Below are 20,991 nucleotides of genomic sequence, written 5' to 3' on the forward strand. Positions count from 1 at the left end.
AATTCTAATCATCTTCTATGCCAAGGCTCTGGCCCAACTCCACATCTTTATATTCTACTTATGAGTTGTAGTTTCTGAAGATTTTCACCTTATTGTTGCCTGGAATCAGGTTGGTGACTCTCTGATCCTTTCTCTGTAAACGAGCATGGGAACTGTCTTTCGAAGTTTCAGGGGCCTGTCCCAGGGAGGCTGCAGGGGCCACTGAACACACGTCAGGCCTGCCCTGCAGGAGGCACTGTCTGTGGGGACTCACCTGGATTGTCTCATCGCCTCTCTTCTCTTAGCCTTTTTTGGACTGCTTAGGTTTTGTGTGGTTTGTCCAGAGCCTTCTGTAGACTGTAACCAGAACCTAAAAAGGATGTTTTCTCTTCTCTTCCAGGAGCGTTAAGTAGAAAGGAGATTGTCCCCTATCGTTTTTCTTCATGCTAAGGTGTGCTTGGTGGGGGGATGTGTATCATCGCACTTTGGGAAAGAACTTGTGACTCCTCCTGCTTTCCCCTCTCCTCTCCTCCTTGGTGGTGTGGGCCGGGGAAAGAGCTGCTGGGTTATTAGTGCCTCTCTCTCGTTGCATTGCCTTGTCCTGCCGTCTCATTTGTTCTGCAGCTTTACATACATGATGACACCTCACTTGTCGCCAGCCTAGATCTTTCCACTGAGAGCCAGACCCATGTATCAAAGTGCCCACTAGACATCTGTGCTTGGAGACTCACAGGCCTCTCAGGCAGAAGCAGTCCAGAACTGCAGTTCTGATCCCACAAGACCTGCTCCTCGTCAGGGGTGCTTATCCAGCCATGTGCCCAGGCCTGTCCCTCACCCCTGCTGACTGGGATCTGTTGATTGTAGCCTTCACAGCCTCTCAACTCTGTCCTCTCCATCTTGACTGCCACTGCCTGAGTCCAGGTCCCCATTATTGCTTGGGATGATGCTACAGCCTCCCCACTGGTTTCTGGCCTCCCCTTTCTAATCGATCTTCTACTCTGCAGCTCTCTTTAGGAAGTAGAGATCTGATTTTGTCTCTTTGGTGATTTCCTCTACCTCCGTTAGGATTAATTCCAGCTTCCCAGCTGGCATTTGGAAGCATTCTAGTAATACTCCTCAGGAACCTGAGTCTGGGAGCAGCCAGACCTTTGGCCAGATCACCTAATCTCAGTTTCCTCATCTGTAAAATGGCACGAATAGTCTTGCCTCTTGTAGTGGTGAGGATGACATGAACACTGCACATGAGCATTTGGCACAGAGTGCATCCCCGCATGTCACCTGTTTACTGTCCACAGTCCCAATGTGGGCCTTTTGTGGTCTGGCACCAGCTTGCTGCTGTAATTCCCACCTTTCCTCCCTTCCTTCCTGGGGGACAAAAAAAACTAAATCTTTTTATTATGGAAAATTTCAAATATACACAAAAGTAAGAGAATTGTGTAATGAACCTCTGAATACCTGGCTTTAAGAACATTTTGCCAATCTCGTTTCATTTGTTTCCCCATCTCAGCCTCCTCTTGCTTGCTCTTTCAGTGGGAGGGTGAGGACTGGAGTATTTTTATTTTTTTTGTCTTTTTCCGTGTCCGGCAACGGATCGCAACCCTCAGTGTTGCCCCCGTACCGGGCCAGGGACCGGCAATGGGATTGCAACCCTCGGTGTTGCTCCCGCACCTCGCTCAGCCAGTGAGCGGGAACTGGTCTGTATGTGGGATCCGAACCCTCGGGCGGGAGCGCCGCCGCGCTTCCCAAGCGGCGCACTTATCCAGTGCGCCACCGGGCTGGCCCAGGACTGGAGTATTTTAAAGTGAATCCCAGATGTCACATCATTTGGATGTTAATACTTTAGTGTTCAGCTTCCTGTCTTCCCACCTGCCCTGCTACTCTTTTTGCCAGTTCTAGTCTACACTTTTAACTGCAGTGTCCCCAGGGCCATAGTCTTTTTGTCTCAGGGCCTTTGCACATGCTCTTCTTCCTTCTCCATTCTTTCTTTGGAAAACTCTTAGTCATTTAGGTCTCAGCTTAGTTGTTGCCTCCTGTGGGAAGCTTTCTTGAGATGTACCCAAATTAGGTGTCCCCTGTGTTTACCCCTGTTGTTGCTTTTATCCCATTCTTCCTGTTCACTTGTCTGTTTCCTCCACAAGATTAAGCCATGCCCTGTATTAGATAACTTGCCCAAAGTCTCGGACCTAACACCTTAGGGCCTCATTTGACTGGACTATAAAATGGGCATAATACTGATCTCACAGGATTGTTCTGAGTGTCTCATTAGAAAATGTATGTGAAGTTTCTAGTGCAGGGTAGGATGCATAGTGGCATTTAATAAATATTTATTATTGCTATTGGTCATTCCTAAGTGTGCAATGAAACAGTATTTGAATGGAGTTAAATTGAAGCCTCTATATCTCTTCTCTTTTCTTTTTAGATTGTGTTTTTTCCTTATTGAATCTGCATCTGTTTGCTTCACCTTGACTTTTTGCAGACATTTGCTGTGATGGTTGTTAGGTACAGGAGGACTGAAAGGGAGGAGGTGTGGAAGTGAGTGCCACGTGGTTCCTGAATTCCCTGACCACCATGCCCTAATCTTGGGGCTCCTCTGTGGGGGGGTCAGGATTTCTGCCCTGCATGAGGGAGAAGCTGGAGCATCTTTTGCCTGCTGCTCACTGCACTGTTCTTTGGCTTCTGGAACTTGCCCTCTGCATTCTCCTGTGTTGTGGGCGTTCTCTTGCTGCAGTCACTTGTTTGTTTCGGGAGGCACCAGCTCAGCACAGTGTCTTGGGCTTGACAAAGCTTCTGGGGGTGAGGCGGGTCCCTGGGCCTGGCAAAGTCCCTTGAGCTTGGTAAAGCCCCTTTGCTGGGGCTGGTCCCTGGGCCAGGGCCTTGGCTCAGCTTCTGCTTTTGTTTGCTGCCTTGACAAAGTGAATGGAACTCCCTGAGACCCTCACTTCAACCCTGGGATGAAGGGCGAGTTTCTTATCGAGTAGATTCTGCAGTCCAGTACCTTTTGTTGTCCCCTCCTTGTGGCATTGCCACACTTGTTTCAACCCTGTGAACTGGAGGCTCTTTCTGAAATCTCCTCCAACATCCTTCATGGCTGCTCTGCTAGACGTGTCCTGGTTCAGCTGTAACAAACCTGGAGCGGGTAACAGAGTCCTGCTACTCACTGTCCCTCTGCCTGGAATGCCTGGCGTCTTCTTGAGCACGTTCTCTCCCGCTTCCTCCTCCAGCCCAAATAAAGTGTTTCTTCAAGCAGAGCTGATCTTGTCTTTTTTTGCCCCCTAGCCTCTGGGCAGCTGCATTGACCCACTGTACTGTGGCTGCATGCTTTCCAGGTCTGTCCCCACTTCTCCAGGGTTGGGACTATAGAGTCATCTTTGAATACCTAGCATCTGGTACATAGTAGGCACTTAATAATTGAGCACCACTCTCGCCATATTTCCAAACAAACTCTAGGGACTGTACCTCCTTCGACTATGTATTAAATCTTAAGAAGACCTCAGCAATCAGTTAAGTTATTGCTTGACTGATAGGGTGACTTGTCCAAGGCCATGCTGCTAGCCCTTTCAGTGGAACCTGCATTATTTGGCAGCTGTACAAGGAAATGTCAACTGGATGTCCAGAAATGCAGAGGAAAGGAGAGAGCGCTTTTTCCTGCTGTTCAGGCCCATTAAGATACTGCCTTTTCCCCTGTCAGTGAAGCAAGAGCAGTGACCCATCCACATGACATATCAAAGGGACTCATCAGGGACCCCTGTGATCCACTGACAGCAGTGTGGGGCCTAGCCCAGGCCTGGACCTGACTCGGGAATTGCATTGACCTTTATGAGCAAAGCAGCTGCAGGTCTCACAGATTCTGGAGAGGCAGGCACCCTTGTTTGCTTTAAGCTCTGGATATGATAAATTGGGATTGTAGCAACTAACTGGTATCTTTGCTGTGCCTCTCATGAAAGAGAAAGGGACTGTCCAGAAGCCCCTTACTGGCATGGGAAGGGGCACCAAAGAATGGCTGTGTCAAGATAGGTGCCACCCCCTGCTTTTTTTTCTTTTAAACAAGAATTGTGCTTTGTCTTCCATTATGTTTATGAGCTGCCCTCTTTTCTTTTCCCTATTTGTGTGTGTCTCTGTGTTTTAGGATTGGAGAGTTATGTTGTACTGTTTGTTATTTTCAGTCAATAGGCTTCTCTGCTTATTGATCACTTGTCAATAGTCACCATCACTAAGCATTCTGGGCTTGGCTCTCTCCTGATGCTGCTATACGTGTTAGATTTTGAAGGGTGAGAGTCTGCAGATCTTGAGTGTCTCCATGCATTCATATGTGAGAAAATGGTTGCACTTGAAATAAGATGCTCAATCTTAATCATTTCCAAATTGTGTTTTGAGGTAGTATGCTTTTTTGGTGGCTGGATGGTATGGGGATCCAAACCCCGGACCTTGATGTTACAAGACTATGCTCTAACCAACTGAGCTAACTGGTCAGCCTGAGTAGTATGCTTTGTCCTAGGAAATATTCAATCCACCCATTTGGTACGTATTCATTGGGCACCTACTATGTTCCAGGTATTGTTCCAGACAGTTTCCACTTTGCTGGAACTTAGGCTACATTTAATTGTCTAACTTGATCAGACGAGTAAAGTGCCCAGAGCACCCGGTTTTAGCAATAATTCCTGGCTCTATGCTGGTCTTCCTCCCCCCCCCCCTTTAGCCAGGGGCCTTAAATGCCTCAGCTTACCAGTCCTTACTATCAGAAAGGAACATAACTCAAAGAGTGCTGGGTGACTTAACTGGAGTACGTAATTTATCTAGAATAGTGTCTGAATGTAGAGAAAATTTTGTCCTGCTGTCCTGGTATCTTAAATATCATACCATTTTTATAGCTTGGTGCATTTTAGTTCTGTCACATGGTTAATGCAAATGCAAATTTATTTGCCCTTGGCATGTCATCAGTTTGCCTTTATCCTGTTCCAGGCTAACACTGTGCTTGTTTCAAGGTTTCTTCATTGATTTTAAGAGAACACTAAATATATATCCTATATATGAGTCCAGAGCAAAAAAACAATCACTTGATCAGCTTTAGGTTACTGTCAACTTCAGACCTGAACCACTTGGTCTGTTTCAGTCATAAGGGAACTTTCCACGTGTTTTTTGCAATCCGTGGATCCCTGAAAGACAACTTTGCCCATGTGTGAGATTGGCCTTGGTACTGACTTCAGTACCGCACCCCAGGGGTAAGCTGGGGTTCTGGATGCTATGACCACCCACCTGTCTCTTTATCCAAACATCATGTGATTTATCTATTTTGCCATTTAAAATCATGCTTTATAATTCACTTTCTTTCCCAGACCAGAATTGAACACATTGATTCAAAATACTACATCATCCATGGTGTTTGTGATGAGAATTAGAATAACCCGGGTTTCAAGATAGACTGAATTCTTGACTTCTTAGTGAGCAGAAAATGATTAAGTGACCATTGAAGAGATTTGTTTAGTGATGAGGTGGAAGAGTATTCTCCTCTTTAAATCACTGCAATAGTTTCTGTATGCTACGGTTCCTCTCCAAGATTCACCCTTTTCCCCTGCCAAATGGGTTTGAAGACACTTCTTTTTCCTGGTGGGGAATGCACCTGGCACTGGGCCAGCACATAGTTGGCACTCGGTAGGTCTCAGTTTTCCTTTCATCACCCCAAGCTCCCATTTACTCATTTTTCCATTTACTTCTCATTTTTCTCATTTACTGTGCCCTCCGCCCCAAACACTTAACTCAAGCCAGTGGAGACATTCCTGCTTAACTAGATTACCTTTAAGCTTGGTTTGAGTAGCAAAAATGCCTGCTCTAAATGCCTTTAAAATATTTTTTAAAAGCCAGCAGAGGATTATGGAGGCCAGCACTCCCCTATCCCTTGTTTTTCACAGTCTGAAACAGAGCTGTTCGTGTTCATTTTAATTGCTTGGATGAGCTCAAACATTGAGATTTTAATGCATTTTCACAGTAGCTCAGACAGTGTAACCACATTATCCTGCTGGCAGTTCATTGGAATCCTCAGCCAAAACATTGTACTTGGGGACCTTAGCTTATGAATCTGGAGTGTGGAAATTTTCTAGCAAGATGTCTTGTGGGGAATGTTGCTTTTCCTGATGAGACTTCCTGTGAATAGTGAAGTGTTTTCCTTCTCGATCACATAGTGATGGGCATATATCGCTTTCAAGGAAGGTTTACAAAGCTCCTGGTTAGGAGAGGGTGTCTCTGGGGGAGTTGCTTTAGTCTTATGAGTCACAAAATGTAAATGGCCTCATAAGCTTCCCATAAGCCTCCCATTTGCTGCAGTCCTAAAGAAACATTGACACTATCTGTAGCCTGGTGTGGTCTGGAGGGCAGTTCCCGTGACTGCACCTCCTGTCTTCTACTCTCGCTTTCAGATAATAGGAATAAGTGTTTGGTGCTAAATGAATGAGGAAATACTCCCACCCTACTTCAGGCCATCTTCTAGCACCAGGACATTTGCAACGGCTCCTAACTAGCCTCCTTGCCTTACTATCTCTGGTCTTTTCCCCACACAGCATCAGAGTGACCTTTAAAAATGCAATTTTGGTTATGTAACTCTCCAGCTTAAAATGTGTTGATGACTTCCTTTTGCTCAGGATTAAGACAAACTCATAATGTAGCTTGTAATGTTCTGGGTCTGGCTCCTTTAGTGCCCTGGCCCTGGCACCTGGTCAGCTGGAGGCTGCATGGATGACCTGCCACCCAAGCTGTTGTCCTGCTTAAGTGGGACCCACCCCGCTTTTTGCTTGGCTAATGTTTTCTCACTTTTCCACATTTGTTTATAGTCACATTCTTGGGAGAGTCTTTCCTAACTCCCCAAGTCAAGGTGAGGTTCCCCTTCTGTGTACATCTGCAGACCACCTTCCCACGTATTGCCTCCAGCATGGCCTGATTTACATTGGACTGTAAGTGCTGGTTGCCTGGACAGGGGACAGGGGCCATATGGGCCTGTTCACCATTGTATTTCCAATGCAAGACCCGTCAGAAGAAAGCACACCAGCAAAACACTTTCAGTTAAATTAGTAGCTTAGCTCTCTTTGAAGTCAATATTATAACTTTAATTCAACATGTTTTTGAGAGGAGGAGATAGGGAGCATAGGTAGGATCCCAGGCTCCACTTCTCTGTAGGTTGGGTAAGGAGTTGACTCTTAACCACTGTGTTTCCTGAGCACACAGCTGCTGAGATGTCTTCATCTGGTTTATGTATTCCACTCAGGGCTTGGCTTGCTGAAGGATAATGCATATTAAGCTTTTTTTTTTTTTAAACTAGTTTGGGGATACCAACAGAAGGCAAATTATCTTGATTATTTTGGGGTGGTTATGAAAACGGCAAAGAAAAGATAGAGTGAAAGTCATAGAAACACCTTGTATTTATTTTAGCACTTCACAGTTTTGTTTTCTTTTTCCTTTTTCACTCTACCATTTCTAAAGCATGGACACGCCCATCATCTCATCAAGCCGTGGGTTGTGGGCCTGGGTGCCTGGGTTCTAGCCCTGCTTCCCGTTACCAGCTGGTGACCTTGGGCAAAACTCACTCCTGTTTCCTGATCTGAAAAATGAGGGTGATGATACTTGTGAAGATCAAAAGCTTAGAGTATGTAATGGTCTCGGAGGAGTGACTGGTCCATGTTACCTATTATGATCATCCTCAATTCTGTAATTGCCCTGAGGGTTAGATGTTCTTAGCCTCAATTTACTGAGGAGGGAATCTGAATTCCTAAAAGTTAGGTGACATACCCCAGATCACCAGGTTGTAAATGGCTAGAGCATCTGACTCCAGATCCTTCTATTCTCTATTCTGCCTTTGCTGTGTCAACAGCAGAGCTCTGCAATGGCTCTCTATGAGGGTGATGATACTTGTGAAGATCAAAAGCTTAGAGTATGTAATGGTCTCGGAGGAGTGACTGGTCCATGTTAGCTATTATGATCATCCTCAATTCTGTAATTGCCCTGAGGGTTAGATGTTCTTAGCCTCAATTTACTGAGGAGGGAATCTGAATTCCTAAAAGTTAGGTGACATACCCCAGATCACCAGGTTGTAAATGGCTAGAGCATCTGACTCCAGATCCTTCTATTCTCTATTCTGCCTTTGCTGTGTCAACAGCAGAGCTCTGCAATGGCTCTCTGAAGGACATAGTGGTGTCTTTATAATGATGGTTTTTTTTAGAAAATGGCTCTTCTTTTAGGTAAAACCTCAAAATGTTCACTTAACTTTATATGTATGATTCCTGAACATTTATATAAATCACGAAGATCTTTTTATTCTTTTTTTTTTTTTTCCTTTTTGTCTTTTTTCGTGACCGGCAGTGGATCGCAACCCTCAGTGTCGCACCCGTACCGGACCAGGACCGGCAACGGGATCGCAACCCTCGGTGTTGCGCCCGCACCTCGCTCAGCCAGTGAGCGGCCGGTCTGTATGTGGGATCTGAACCCTCGGCGGGAGCGCCACCGCGCTCCCAAGTGGCGCACTGTAGCAGTGCGCCACCGGGCCGGCCCAGATCTTTTTATTCTTATTTTAAATATATAAATGGGCTGATTTTATGAGATTCTGGCAAAGGAGAATCTCTTATGTGAATTGTAATTCCCTAATGTATCTGTGTGGTCATGTCATGTTTTCAGGTGTTTTTTTGGTTTGTTTTTTCACTTTGAGTTGCTATGGCATAATTTAGCTCCCTAAACCTTCAGGATCATGGAAATGATCTGTAGTCTTGGTTATCACAGTGGTACTCATCCATCCCTGTGGCTTCTGCTAGCATGTGGCAGAGATGTCATAGAAGTAATTTAAGCATTAGATTGGAGTTCTTAATTTGGGATCTATGGTTAGGCTTCTGTTGGGCCCATGAATATATGTAGATGTTTTTCCAGAAAAATAATTCCTATCTTTCATCGAGGTTCTTTCAGGGGTCTGTGACTCTAACAAGTTTAAGAACCACCGCCATGGAGGAAGAAGTACTGTTTATTTTTGTTTTGTTATTTTAATTTGTAAACAAAGCATTTTATTAATAAAGTGTTTTCTCCCTTCTTAAAATACAACAAATTTTGTGGTGATTAACAAGTTATACTCTATAAAAGTTTGTTATAGAATATTCAAGCTAAAACAATATAGTTTAAAAGCATGCCAAATCAAGTTCATTTGCAAACAATCTACTACCAGCACAAGTATGAAAAGAAAAATCTTACAACCAAACCCAAAGGTCTAGAAGTATTGTTATTTTTATACTACAGCATCATCTCCGATTCTAACTGTGCTGGGCTGGGCAGACCCTCCCATAACTATCCCTAGAGGCCCAAGAGACAGGGCCTGCAGGAGTGTGTTGGGAGTAAGGCACTGTCAGTCTTTTTAGCTCTACCTTACTTTCTGATTGGAGAGCTTATTTCCAAAATCAAGGTTTAGCCTTCATCCCTCAAGGCTTCACCTGTGCCCCTTTGAGCACCCCCCCCCCCTTTTACTTTTCTAAAGTGTCCTCTAGTGTTGCAGAAATGGTTATAGATGTGGAAATGGTCTTGTCTCAGTCCGTAAGTTGATGAAGGGTGACTATATCATCAAGAGCAACTTGTGGTGTGACAGGAGACAGAAAGATGAAACTTGTTGAAGTTGAGCAACGTAGTGTGGTTGGTGGAGAGTATATAAAGACTCTGCAGAAGTTTGGAAAGGCTGGCACTGTAATGAAGTTTCAATAGGAATGTGACCATTGAGTGGGATTGTGCAGTGGTCCCAGTCAGAGGGCAGTGACATTGACTGTTCTCATGTGCACATTCTCCCGACGATGAGAAAGACAGACCTTTATGAGCTAGTCTACATTAAATTTGCTTTATGATAGTCCTGTCTATATTTTTAAAATGGGTGTAGGTGGAACTGGCAGCCACAAAGATCAAGATTGTGTTCTACAGCTTTTTGTGTCACGTCTTATTTGTTCTTTTGGCCCAGCTCCTTCCAGCTGCGTCTACCTGCCAGTGGTGATGTGTTTGCATTTCAACAAGATTGTGTGTCACTGCCACGTCACCTCATAGCAGGGACCTGCTTACTCATTCTCACACGAATCTCTATATGTATGTTCATCATATCAATTTCTGATAATTGTTTATGATAAACAATGTTTATGATAATTATTCTTTTACAAAAGAAATGGAAACTAAATTTTTGTTAATTTGTTCATGTTTTTTCTTCCTTGAATCAAAGTCCCCCTCCTCCTTCTCTCCCCTCCCCAGGCAGCAATAGGTAACTAGATTGAATTCAGGCTCTGCGGTTTATTTACTGTAACTTGGTGGCCCTGAGATGCAGCCTTGGAGAGGTTGACAGGTTGGCCTTAAGAGAAGCTAGGCACTGGAGCTTGCCAGCACAATTTGTACTTTGGGCATGTCCCTTGGCCTCTCATGAGTCTGAGTTTCTACATCTTTAAGTAGGGAGAATAAACGTTCTTACCTTCTAGGGTTTTTGCAAGGATTCAGTGAGCTAATAAAAAACCGGTAAAAGACTTAAGCCCAGGGCTCGATAAATATTAGTTAGCTCTTAGGAGTATGTAAATGAAATATATTAGTGAGCATTGGTTCTAACTATATTGACAACCCGAGCTGTTGTTCCTGCTAGTATCACCAAGTGAGGACATTGGGTGAGAGAAGTCGTGCATCCCAGTGACACATCTCAGCAGACAGGGATCTGAAGCTGTGTTTGGGCAAGGCACACTAATGGCTGCCTTCCCGAGGATTTATTTCCAGCCATGATGTACAAATGGCTGTGGGCGTTCGGCTGTAATGGATCTTGTGTTTAAGGCTTTCGCTGTTACGGTTCAGCAGAGCCCTCCCTTGGCCCGCCCCTCAGATGGCCGCCCCTGGCTCAGGAGTGGGACTGCATCTTTTCAGCTCCGTCACCTGCCAACTCTGATTTGGTGGCCGTGAGATGCAGCCTTGGAGCAGTTGGCAGGTTGGCCTTAGGAGAAGCCAGGCACTGGAGCTTGCCAGCACAATTTGTACTTTGATTAATTTATTTAATCTAACTATCTTGTTTCAACCTGTGAGGATAATTATGCACAAATTACTGTTTAAACTTGAAGCTTGTCTCCCTCTCGCAAAACCCCACGCTGGTCTGCAGCTCTTCACCGAAGCCTTTTGGGGGGTGCTGTGTTTCCTGTTGCCCTCCCTGCGGCACCAGACTCTCCAAAATGACTGGTCCAGCTCGTGTTAGAAAGCTTTCAGGAAAGGAAAAGCACTTGTTTGGATTCTGATCCTGTAGGTCGTGTCTCACTTGTGGAGAACTGTCCCCTTTTATCTTAGCATGTGAGTGAAATTTCATTTTTCCCTCAGCAGTGCTGCTTCATTCTTTCAAGTAAAGTGGGGTTTTCAGAATGGGGCAGGAGTGGGTGGGTAAGTTCATTTCAGGGCTGGGAGGGAGGTGTGAAGGGGGGTACACTCACCAAAACGCTCCTGTTTTACTGAATGCAGGATGCCATTGAGTATAAATGCATCACTCTTTCTGGTACTACTGAGAAAGAGAAAGCACTGCCACTTTCAGCCACCATGATCATGGAATGCTTCATGGTTTCAGTAGGTTTTAGTGTAAGTGAAATATCATATATTGATAATGGGGCTGGTTATGAAATTCTTAGCTTTTGATATAGTTTCACTGTAGTTGTAGAGATGTGGATTTAGAAGGCCCAGACATTTTTGTCATATGTTGACCTTCACATGACCTTCCAAGTTGCTAAAAAATGAATAATGCACCTGCCTGTCTGTGAGGTAGGAAGAGGGGGACCAGTATACCTATATTATACATGAAAAAATGGAAAAGATGGGTGATGCCTGTTATACTTTTTATGTATGACTTGCAAATGATCACATTCAACATATTTTTGTTCAGTTTAATATAAAGTTTTTACTTTTAAAATTGGTGACCAAGTTTCATATAATTCTTAATGTTAAAAAAAAAATAGGATTATCACTTGACAATTTTTTCCCCATGAGGACAGAGCATTCCACTGTGTTTATTACAGTCACTGGGAGCCACAGACATGACATCTCCAAAGACATCTCTGAGACAGCTGAGGCTTTAAATAATCCTGTCGAATGGAGTTGGCTGAGGATTACCTAAGGTGATGCAAGCGCATGTTTGCTTTTGCCTTTGCCGAGGCTCTTGCTTACGAGGGAAAGATTCTCTTGAGTTCATGTAAGCAAAAAGGGGGCATTTATTGGCTGTTTTATAGAACCAAAGGGCAGGCAACCAAGAACCAGAGCAACTCCTCTGTGAGTCTTGGTGCTCCAGGGCCCCATGGTCTCTATTCCCTGCTTTTTTGTGTGTCTCTACCAGGCTTTTCTGTCTACAGATGGGTGCACTTGGCAGAGGAAGGTGGCCTCAGAGCCTCTGAGTTTCCATCATCTCAGTTGAGGTGAGCAATATGGGCCGAATGAAGAATCTTGAGGTTCTGTTCTTCAAGAGAGAATCTGGAGTCACCTGTGTGTTCTGGTACACTGAATGTGGCCATGGAGTTGGGTTGGGCAGTTGTTAGGGAGAGGGGTCATGTAGAGCTGGTCCCAAGGCTACTTCTGGGAGCTTGGGAGTCCTCCCTTGTGTGTCTATACCTTCCCTACTCTAGGAAAGTCAGATGCTTTTCTGAAATACCTCATACCTGTGGTATTTTCACCTAGCAATTCTCATTTTATTGTAGGGATGGGAGATGGGTTACCATGTGCTTATTTCCCAGGGCAGCAACCTTACAAATTTGAGGTTCACTCCTCCTTTTCCGTCTCATGACTGCACCAACTAGGAATCCGTTCAGATGTAGAAAGATGGATCTTTGTATTCCTCACATGAGCAGTGTCTGTTGTAGAATTAATAATGAGATATAAAAAATGCCAATATCTATCCTACTTAATGAAGTCATCATAAGGAAGGTGTGAAACAAACAATGAAGTTACCATAATGAAGTGCGATAGTCATCGTGGTGGAAATGTGAGCAAATGTTATGTCAGTTATATTTGAGGGTAAAATTGCAAATTTAGGTGCATAGTAGTATAACATGATGATTAAGCACTCAGGCTCTGTCTGATGCCAGGTTCAAACTCTGCTTCTACCACTTCCTTCCTGGGCGTCCTGGGGCAGATTCCTTAGTCTCTGTGCTTCCTCATCAAAAAATGGGCCTAGGGCCGAGCCTGTGGCGCACTCGGGAGAGTGCGGCGCTGGGAGCGCAGCAGTGCTCCTGCCACGGGTTCGGATCCTATATAGGGATGACCGGTGTGCTTACAGCGCTCACTGGCTGAGCACGGTGCGGCTGGTCTCAAAAAGAACAAAAAAAAAAAAAAAAAATACAAACAATGAAGTTACCATAATGAAGTGCGATAGTCATCGTGGTGGAAATGTGAGCAAATGTTATGTCAGTTATATTTGAGGGTAAAATTGCAAATTTAGGTGCATAGTAGTATAACATGATGATTAAGCACTCAGGCTCTGTCTGATGCCAGGTTCAAACTCTGCTTCTACCACTTCCTTCCTGGGCGTCCTGGGGCAGATTCCTTAGTCTCTGTGCTTCCTCATCAAAAAATGGGCCTAGGGCCGAGCCTGTGGCGCACTCGGGAGAGTGCGGCGCTGGGAGCGCAGCAGTGCTCCTGCCACGGGTTCGGATCCTATATAGGGATGACCGGTGCGCTCACAGCGCTCACTGGCTGAGCGCGGTGCGGCTGGTCTCAAAAAGAAAAAAAAAAAAAAAAAAAAATGGGCCTAACCATTGCAGATGTACCTTTGGGTTGTTGTAAGGCTTCAGTGGACTAAAGCACCTAAAGCACTTAAAATGGTATCTGGCACATAATGAAGGCTCAATAAATAGCTCCTTTTCTTAGCACTATTAATTGTTACAATTGGACTGTGGTAGAGGTTTGACTAAAATGAGGTTTTTGTGTTATCTGCAGATTTGATGGTCTTGGCTGCTCCATTGGTTCCAGTGAACCGATGGGTAATGGGGAGTCCTCTCTACATTGATATTAGTCTAGATGCTTTACCCTTCCTAGTGTTCTGTCTCGGAAGCAGCTTATGAGTGCCAGGAGTGAGTGCAAAGCATTTTAATGGCAGATTTCATTTGTGGTTTGGAGTATGAGTTGACCCACATCTAAATCCTTCTTGATCTAATCATCTTTGCTGTCCTGTTTGATCTTGTAAATATTAGTCTGGTTGTACATGTGGTTTTCAATGGTCCCAAGGTTAATTACTGTATTTTGTTTATAAAGTACTCATAGAAGGCTAAGCTCGTTGTGGAGGGCTTACATGGGCTCCATCTCCTTTAGGCCTGCAGATGAGCATTAGTGAAAAACGAACTTCCAGTGTCTTACAGATTTGGCTTATAAAATTTCTGCTTGAGTCCCTTGTTTTAAGAAGTCTTTGGGGCATAACTGTTTTGTAGTTTTTCCCATTTGTTGACCTGAAGTGAGGAATACCTAACCTTGTCTTCTGAGAATGTTCAGGGGAGTCCCAGCATGGTCATTTAGGATATGTTTCTTGAGTGGAGGTCCCCTATGTGCAGAGCTGTACACTCAATTCTGTGGGGGAGCTAGAGCAAGACAAGGCCCTGCCTTCACAGTGCTCCTGGGACAATGAGAGGGAAGGCAAGGACACGGAGCCACGTGGTACAGGGCAGAGGTAACAGTGACACTGGGAAGGGCAGAGAAAAGGCTCTGCTGAGAGTCTGAGGGAGGAGACAGCACTGGTGAGTACACCCTAAAGAAGACTAGGAGAGGGTGTTGGCCGGCCCCAAAAGGATGACAAACAGATACAGAGGTTAGGGAAGAAAAAGGGCAAACATTCCAGGTGGAAAGAATAGTTTGAGCAAAGGTTAAAAAAAAAAAAATCCCTGTACTGGCCAGCCTCCCCCCCAAAAAAACCCCAAAAATCCCAACTAGTCTTAAATTTCCCGATCTAAGAAATTAAATTCACATGCTATCTTTTTGATTTTTTTTGCCTTATTCTTGTAACATCTTTTAAGCTTTGATTACTTGATATCTTTTTAATTGATTTTTTTCTGAATACATTTGCTTTAAAAAGGAAACTTTGTCACTGAATCTATAAATGTTTTTCTTCTAATATTATAATAAATACATAGGCACTAAAATGAAAAACAGTGTTCACCTGGGAACCACCCAGCAATCACTTGGTGGACAGAGGTACATCTCACACACTTTGGTGAACTCTGTCTTTGGGTAATGAGCTGGACTATTTTGCCTGGCACGGAAGGTAGATGGAGAAACAGTAGGAGAAGCAGAGCTGTAAGGTAGGGAGTGTGGCCCGTGAGGCCCAGGAGTTACAGACCTGGGTCTGGAATGCCTCAGTTTTCTCATGTAAAATGGGGTTAGCAGAGGAATGGGGTAATATCTATAAATTACTCACCACAGCCTTGACACATAGTAAGCCCTCACTAGATTTTCCTTTTTTTTTTTTTTTTTTTCAAAGAGGTAAGCATTTCCCCCAGATCCTCTAATCTCTCTTTCTCATACTATGTTAAGATCTTTGGTGCTTTCCTAAAGAAATTAGCACCTCCACACCCCGTTACTTTCTTTCTTCTTACCCTCTTTTTTGGTGTAGCCAAGCGAACAGGTTTCTGAGCAGCCTTTATGAGCATGCTCGTAAAGACTGGGATGCATCAGTAGGTTCAGCTGACCAGGAATGTGGTGTGGAGCATCTCACTGCACCTGTGTTTGGTTGGGCTTTGCTGTGGAGAGATTTTTTTGTGTATTTAAGTCTTACCTTTGAAATGTGACTTTTATAAAGAGTTATTAGGCTTTATCCCAATAGCTATCATATACCTTAAAAACATACATATCATATAACTACTAGGTAGCCACTGCATGGGATTAATCTACTGTTAAACTTCAAAATAGGGACTGTTTGCAGATTAAATATCAGCTCTTCTCCAAGATGTTTTGGTTCTGCTTCTGAAGCAGAAGTTTATAACAAATAACTGACCCCTTTTAAAGGAAATGTAAAAGGATAAAATGGTCTCAGAGCCAAGAGACCCAGGACTCTGCTGATGCTGTTTTGCCTTTATGTTCCCTTTTTCTGTGTGGCCATCCACTTCTGCTTGTCAGAGCCACACTGCAGCCTGCCTATATGTAGGGAAAGTGAAGGAAAATTGTCAGGGCCCCTCAGGCGTTCAGAATCTTGACAAGCATTTGATATAAATATGCACATGCACCCAGGTGTTCCTTGGTTATTGTCTGATATAATTGCGCGCGCACACCCAGGTGTCTTGGGTTATGACTTAAGTATAAAGGACAAGTGGCTCTGATCCCCAGTGCCCCCCCTCCTCCTACCCCACCCCCCTGGAGCTGCCACTGCACAGGGAGGCTGCTACTGCTGTTGGAGGCTGTTGTTGCTAGTGCCCCTGGGATGCCCCGAGAGGCCATCACCGCTACTGCTTCTGCTACTGCTGAGGACTGAGCTCGTGTTGTCTGCCAATGGCTTCTGGGATCTTTCCCAATTACCTAGTGTGGACCTGTGTGTGAGGGGTCTAGTGACCCAGACTGTACAAAGGATCTGAAGGGGCTGAGCCCTAGCCCTGACAATACAAATGTAAACTTAGTATAACTAAAATAATGAAACGTTTTGGCTTTAGTTATGAATTGCTTAAAGAATACAGTTGGCATAGTCACTTAGCAATACAATTGGCTAAATCGGCAGGATTCTGACAATTACACTTAACCCTACACCATATCATGCAAAAGCTGATGCTTGGGCTGGATGAAATAAGTCAAGAGTTGAATGGTAGCCATGTTACTTTCTCCTGTTGCCACAGCTTTTTTTTCCCCCCCTGGGCCAGTTTGTTTTGTTTTATTCATTTTTGTGCAATTGAGATCATAAGCTAAATGCTCTCATTGTAGTTAAAATGGCAAGGCAAGGGACCTGCTTTGGCCCATTAGTCTCCTTCATTGAGATTCTTCTGGCCTGCTTCTGGCATGTAACATTCATGTTCTGAAATCTAGAGCAGTGCTTGCCAGTAGAACTTTCTGTGATGATGGTAATGTTCTATATCCGTGTTATCCAATATGGTAGCCACTAGCCACATGTAATCATTGAGCACTTGAAATGTGGCTAGTGTTACTGAGGAATTAAATTTTTAATTTAATTTTTAATTAAATTTCAATTAAGTAGCCACATGTAGCCATTGGTCATATTGGACAACACACCTGGAGGCTGGAAGGTACCCTGGGCCATACAGGCCAGCACTAACCCCCTTTTTTACTTAACTCTGCATATTTCTGCAGTCTTTGTGTCAAGCTTGGAGTGGGTAGGGGATGAGAAAGGCTTTGAAAAGCATTGGTTGTAAGGAGGAGGTGAGAAAGAAGGCAGACCTTCTGAAAGAGGGAGTCTTGGACTTTGTGGCCACAACCAGCCCTCTTTTCTCCGCAGCATAGTTAGATTTTAGAACAAAGTACATTTGGCATTTGAGTTAATCCTTCCAGGAATCCTTGAACTAGCTAGCTGTAATTCTACCCCTTTCCCACTCGAAAGAGCCTGCTGAAATGCAAATGAGTGGAGGAAACTTTACTAGGGTGTAAAGTAAGGCAAATCATAACTAAAGCCAAAATGTTTCATTATTTTAGTTATACTAAGTTTCCATTTATATTGTCAGAGCTAGGAGTTAGGGCCCACAGACCCTTTAAACTCAGACCCCTCACACACAGGTCCACACTAGGTAATTGGGAAAGATCCCGGGAGCTGTTGGCAGATGACACGAGCTCAGTCCTCAGCAACAGCCGCAGCAGCTTACAGGTCTGGCGGTGGCCTCTCGGAGGGTCCTGGGGGCCCCAGCAGCAGTAACGGCCTCCCCATGGGCCCCCAGGGACATCCTGGGAGTGGGGGGCCCCATGGATCAGAGCCACTCATCCTTTATACTTAAGTCCATAACCCAGGATACCTGGGTGCACGTGTGCAATTACATTAGACAATAGCCAAGGAACACCTGGGCACACGTGCATATTTATATCAAATGCTCAGCAAGATTGTGAACATCTGAGGGGCCCTGACCATTTTCCTATATTTTCCCAACATAGGGATAACCTTGAATCTGATCTAACTTATCAGTAAATAATTGACAATCCCATATACTTTGTGATCAGGAACATGTTATTTGGGATGCATCTCACAACTGATTACAATTGCGTGTTGACACTTCAATTGAGAAAGGATAGATTAGTTAGAGCATTTGCAGTAGTGTGTGTGTGAGGGGGTATAGGTAGTTACATACATATGTGTTGAGCCTGGGGTTTCCTGGACAAATAATGATTGAAGAAACACCAGTTAAGGCTATCACTATGTCTTCAGTCATCCAGTATTTATTGTGTGCCAATCATATGCTTAGATGTTGGTGATATAGTAATGAAAAAAACCAAGTCTCGGTCCTTGCCCTCCCTCATGGAACTTATATTCTGCTGGGGGAGACAAAAATATACAGGTACATGAGGTAGTGCTTTAAAGCCAAAATCATGCAGGATGAAAGGTTAGAGAGAGACTGGGGTGGGGCACCTTTAGGTTGGGGGCAGTCCTGTGTGGGGAGCAGAGGCCTGCAGGTTGGGGGCAGTCAGCAGTGGTCTGGGGAGAACCTTCCCTGCGGAGGAAACAGCAAAAAATCTGGCCCTGTGGTTTTTTGAAGGTATTCTGCTATAGTTGTAGCTGATAGTATCTTTTATTGTCAGAAAAGTTGCTGTTTATATCTGTAATTTACATTGATTTTCTACTGTTCTTTTCCCTGTGAATATCATAGGGTCTGGGCCCTGTTTCTTACAGAGTGACTTTCGTTAGTGGGTATCTTCAGCCAAAATCAGTCAGTTGCCACCTGCAGCTGGCTCTCTCCCCCTGGGCTCTGTGCATGTCTTCAGTGGTGACCCTGTTGGCAGCAGCCTCCTTAGCCTGGCACCCTGACTGCCTCTCATCTCCCATTGGATGCCCTGCATGCTGCCTCCTTTAGTCGGACTGTTTCAGTTTCTATGCTCAGAGCTTAGTTTGTACTTTCCAAATTTCCCATTTGCTGATGTCAGGCCTCTTTGCCAAAACACCCTTTTCTCCTCACTCCTTCCCAGATCCTTCCCATCCTTAAGGGCCCTCTTGTCCTCACCTCTTCTGGGACACTCCCCCATATCACCTGTACTTCCTGATCCATAGCTGGCAACTGTTTGCCTTACATCACAGATAATGCCCTGGATTTGTTGGATTGGTAATAAATATGATCAGGATAAGAAATGTTTTATTTCTGCAGATTCTTGGGCTTAAACTCAAGAATTCTTTGTGGTGTTAGGTTTAATAAAAAAAGAACAAGTTTATTTCATTTTATTCATTTTTATTTATTTGTGGCTGGCTGGCACAGGGAACTGCGCCCTTGACCTTGGTGTTACAAGACTACTCTCTAACCAACTGAACTATCTTGGCCGCCCTTTTTTTTCTTTTTTTGGCAGCTGGCCAGTATAGGAATCCAAACCCGTGGACTTGGAATTAAATAACTTTATATTAAAACAGTATAAAACATACACATACTCAGACATACACTCCAATTCTGGGTTCTTTAGAAGAAATTTTATCTTTTTAAAAGTGGTTCTCTTTAGATTTTCTCCATTTTTCTTTAGCAGTGTTTTCAATTTTCTCCTTTTACTAAGAACTGAATGCATGAATAGGGTGATGTGGGGCTCTGGCAACTAGTTTTATTGACAGTTGATGGACCAGAGATTAAGTGTGCAGTTGTGGAGTGCTCAGATTGCTTTGTTTTTTTCCTAGTCCTTTCTGATTGGAAGGTCCTGTCTGGGTCCAAACATTGTGATCCTATATGCTGTTTCCCTGGTTGGGCTGGTCTAGTATCCTACTGGACATTCAGCCAGATCTTACTGACTTGAGGTCTGCAAGGAGCGGAGGCATCAGCTCTGGCTGTCTTCTTGCTCCTTGCATGCTGCCTCCCTCTCAGGGCTCTAGAATCACCACTTCACCTGCTCTTCATCTGGCTATAAATCTGAGCACATGCGTACAGAATCTCATCTCAGGAATATTGAAGTTTTTCCTTGATTTTTCCCACAGTCTGCAGAGCCTGATTTAGGGCCGCACCAGGATTAAGTAAGATTACCAGCATCTTCTCTCTGTCTCTCTTGTGTATCTTGTATGAATGTGTCCTAATAACTATTGATATCAAGTTCATCCCTCAAGAAGCCAAGACCGACCTTTGTGTCCTGCTGAGGTTGCAGTTTTCTCATGTGTTTTTCTTGCAAGTAAAATCAATGGAGACGAATCTCAGTATCTTTTCCTGCACCATGAGAGTGTTAAGCCCTCCGCCGTGGTAGGCTCCTCCCTCTACACTGTGCACTCTCGGGTCACGTGTAAGGTTGTTTCACCAAAATTCATTGATCAGGTCCTCTTAAAGGTCATGCTTAATCACATTTCAGGAAGATTGAAGAAGATACCAAATTTCCCAGATTCCATGGTTGACTTTGTGCTCCCCTTTGGTGCTGTTTGCTTTTAACAGCACATCTCTAATTTGCTAAGCAGTTACACCTGTGCTTAAAGGGCAAAAACTCAGTGTGCATTTTTTTAAGCTGAAAATTAGTCACAGCTAGTCAGCTGTGGTTTAGAAATGGTCTGTTTCGCTCATGGAAATCCTAATATGAATGGGATGACACCCCAGCATGCCACCAAAGCCCCGCTTGCACCCCCGTGACGCTGATGTCGGATGAAGGACGGACCGTGGCCGCAGAGTGGGCTTGCTCATCCGAGCAGTTGATGAACCAAGCTGACAGGTCCAGAGGGGTGCTGCTGTTGGCCTTTCATGTTGAGCATGGAGCTGAAGAACAGATGGAGGGGAAGGGGCCTCCTTGACAGTTTGGGAGGGTGGGGACCTTTAAATTGTGAGGAATCAAAAGAACAGTTTAGTTATTAGTGGCGTTCTGTGTGACAGCTTGACATTCTATAATTGTCCACAGAGACCAAGCTACTTTGGAATGGTGTTCTTGCAAATGTGTCATATT

At 44.4% G+C, this 20,991-nt stretch overlaps 1 protein-coding gene across 4 annotated transcripts in view; it reads left to right on the top strand.

Moving 5' to 3' along the window:
• Positions 1-20,991, top strand: part of MED27 (mediator complex subunit 27) — a 212,896-nt gene that overhangs the window by 10,190 nt on the left and 181,715 nt on the right. The window contains exon 3 of one of the 4 annotated variants that reach the window (XM_008578430.1): positions 12,003-12,082. The exons of the other annotated variants lie outside the window; for them this stretch is intronic. Within the exon in view, the coding sequence (XP_008576652.1) occupies positions 12,003-12,062 (60 nt within the window). The 3' untranslated portion in view covers positions 12,063-12,082. Of the gene's footprint in view, positions 1-12,002; positions 12,083-20,991 lie in introns of those variants that run through there. 4 annotated transcript variants of the gene reach the window in all.

Source organism: Galeopterus variegatus, unplaced genomic scaffold (assembly GCF_000696425.1).
Source record: "Galeopterus variegatus unplaced genomic scaffold, G_variegatus-3.0.2 Scaffold1684, whole genome shotgun sequence".
Taxonomy (NCBI): Eukaryota; Metazoa; Chordata; class Mammalia; order Dermoptera; family Cynocephalidae; genus Galeopterus; species Galeopterus variegatus.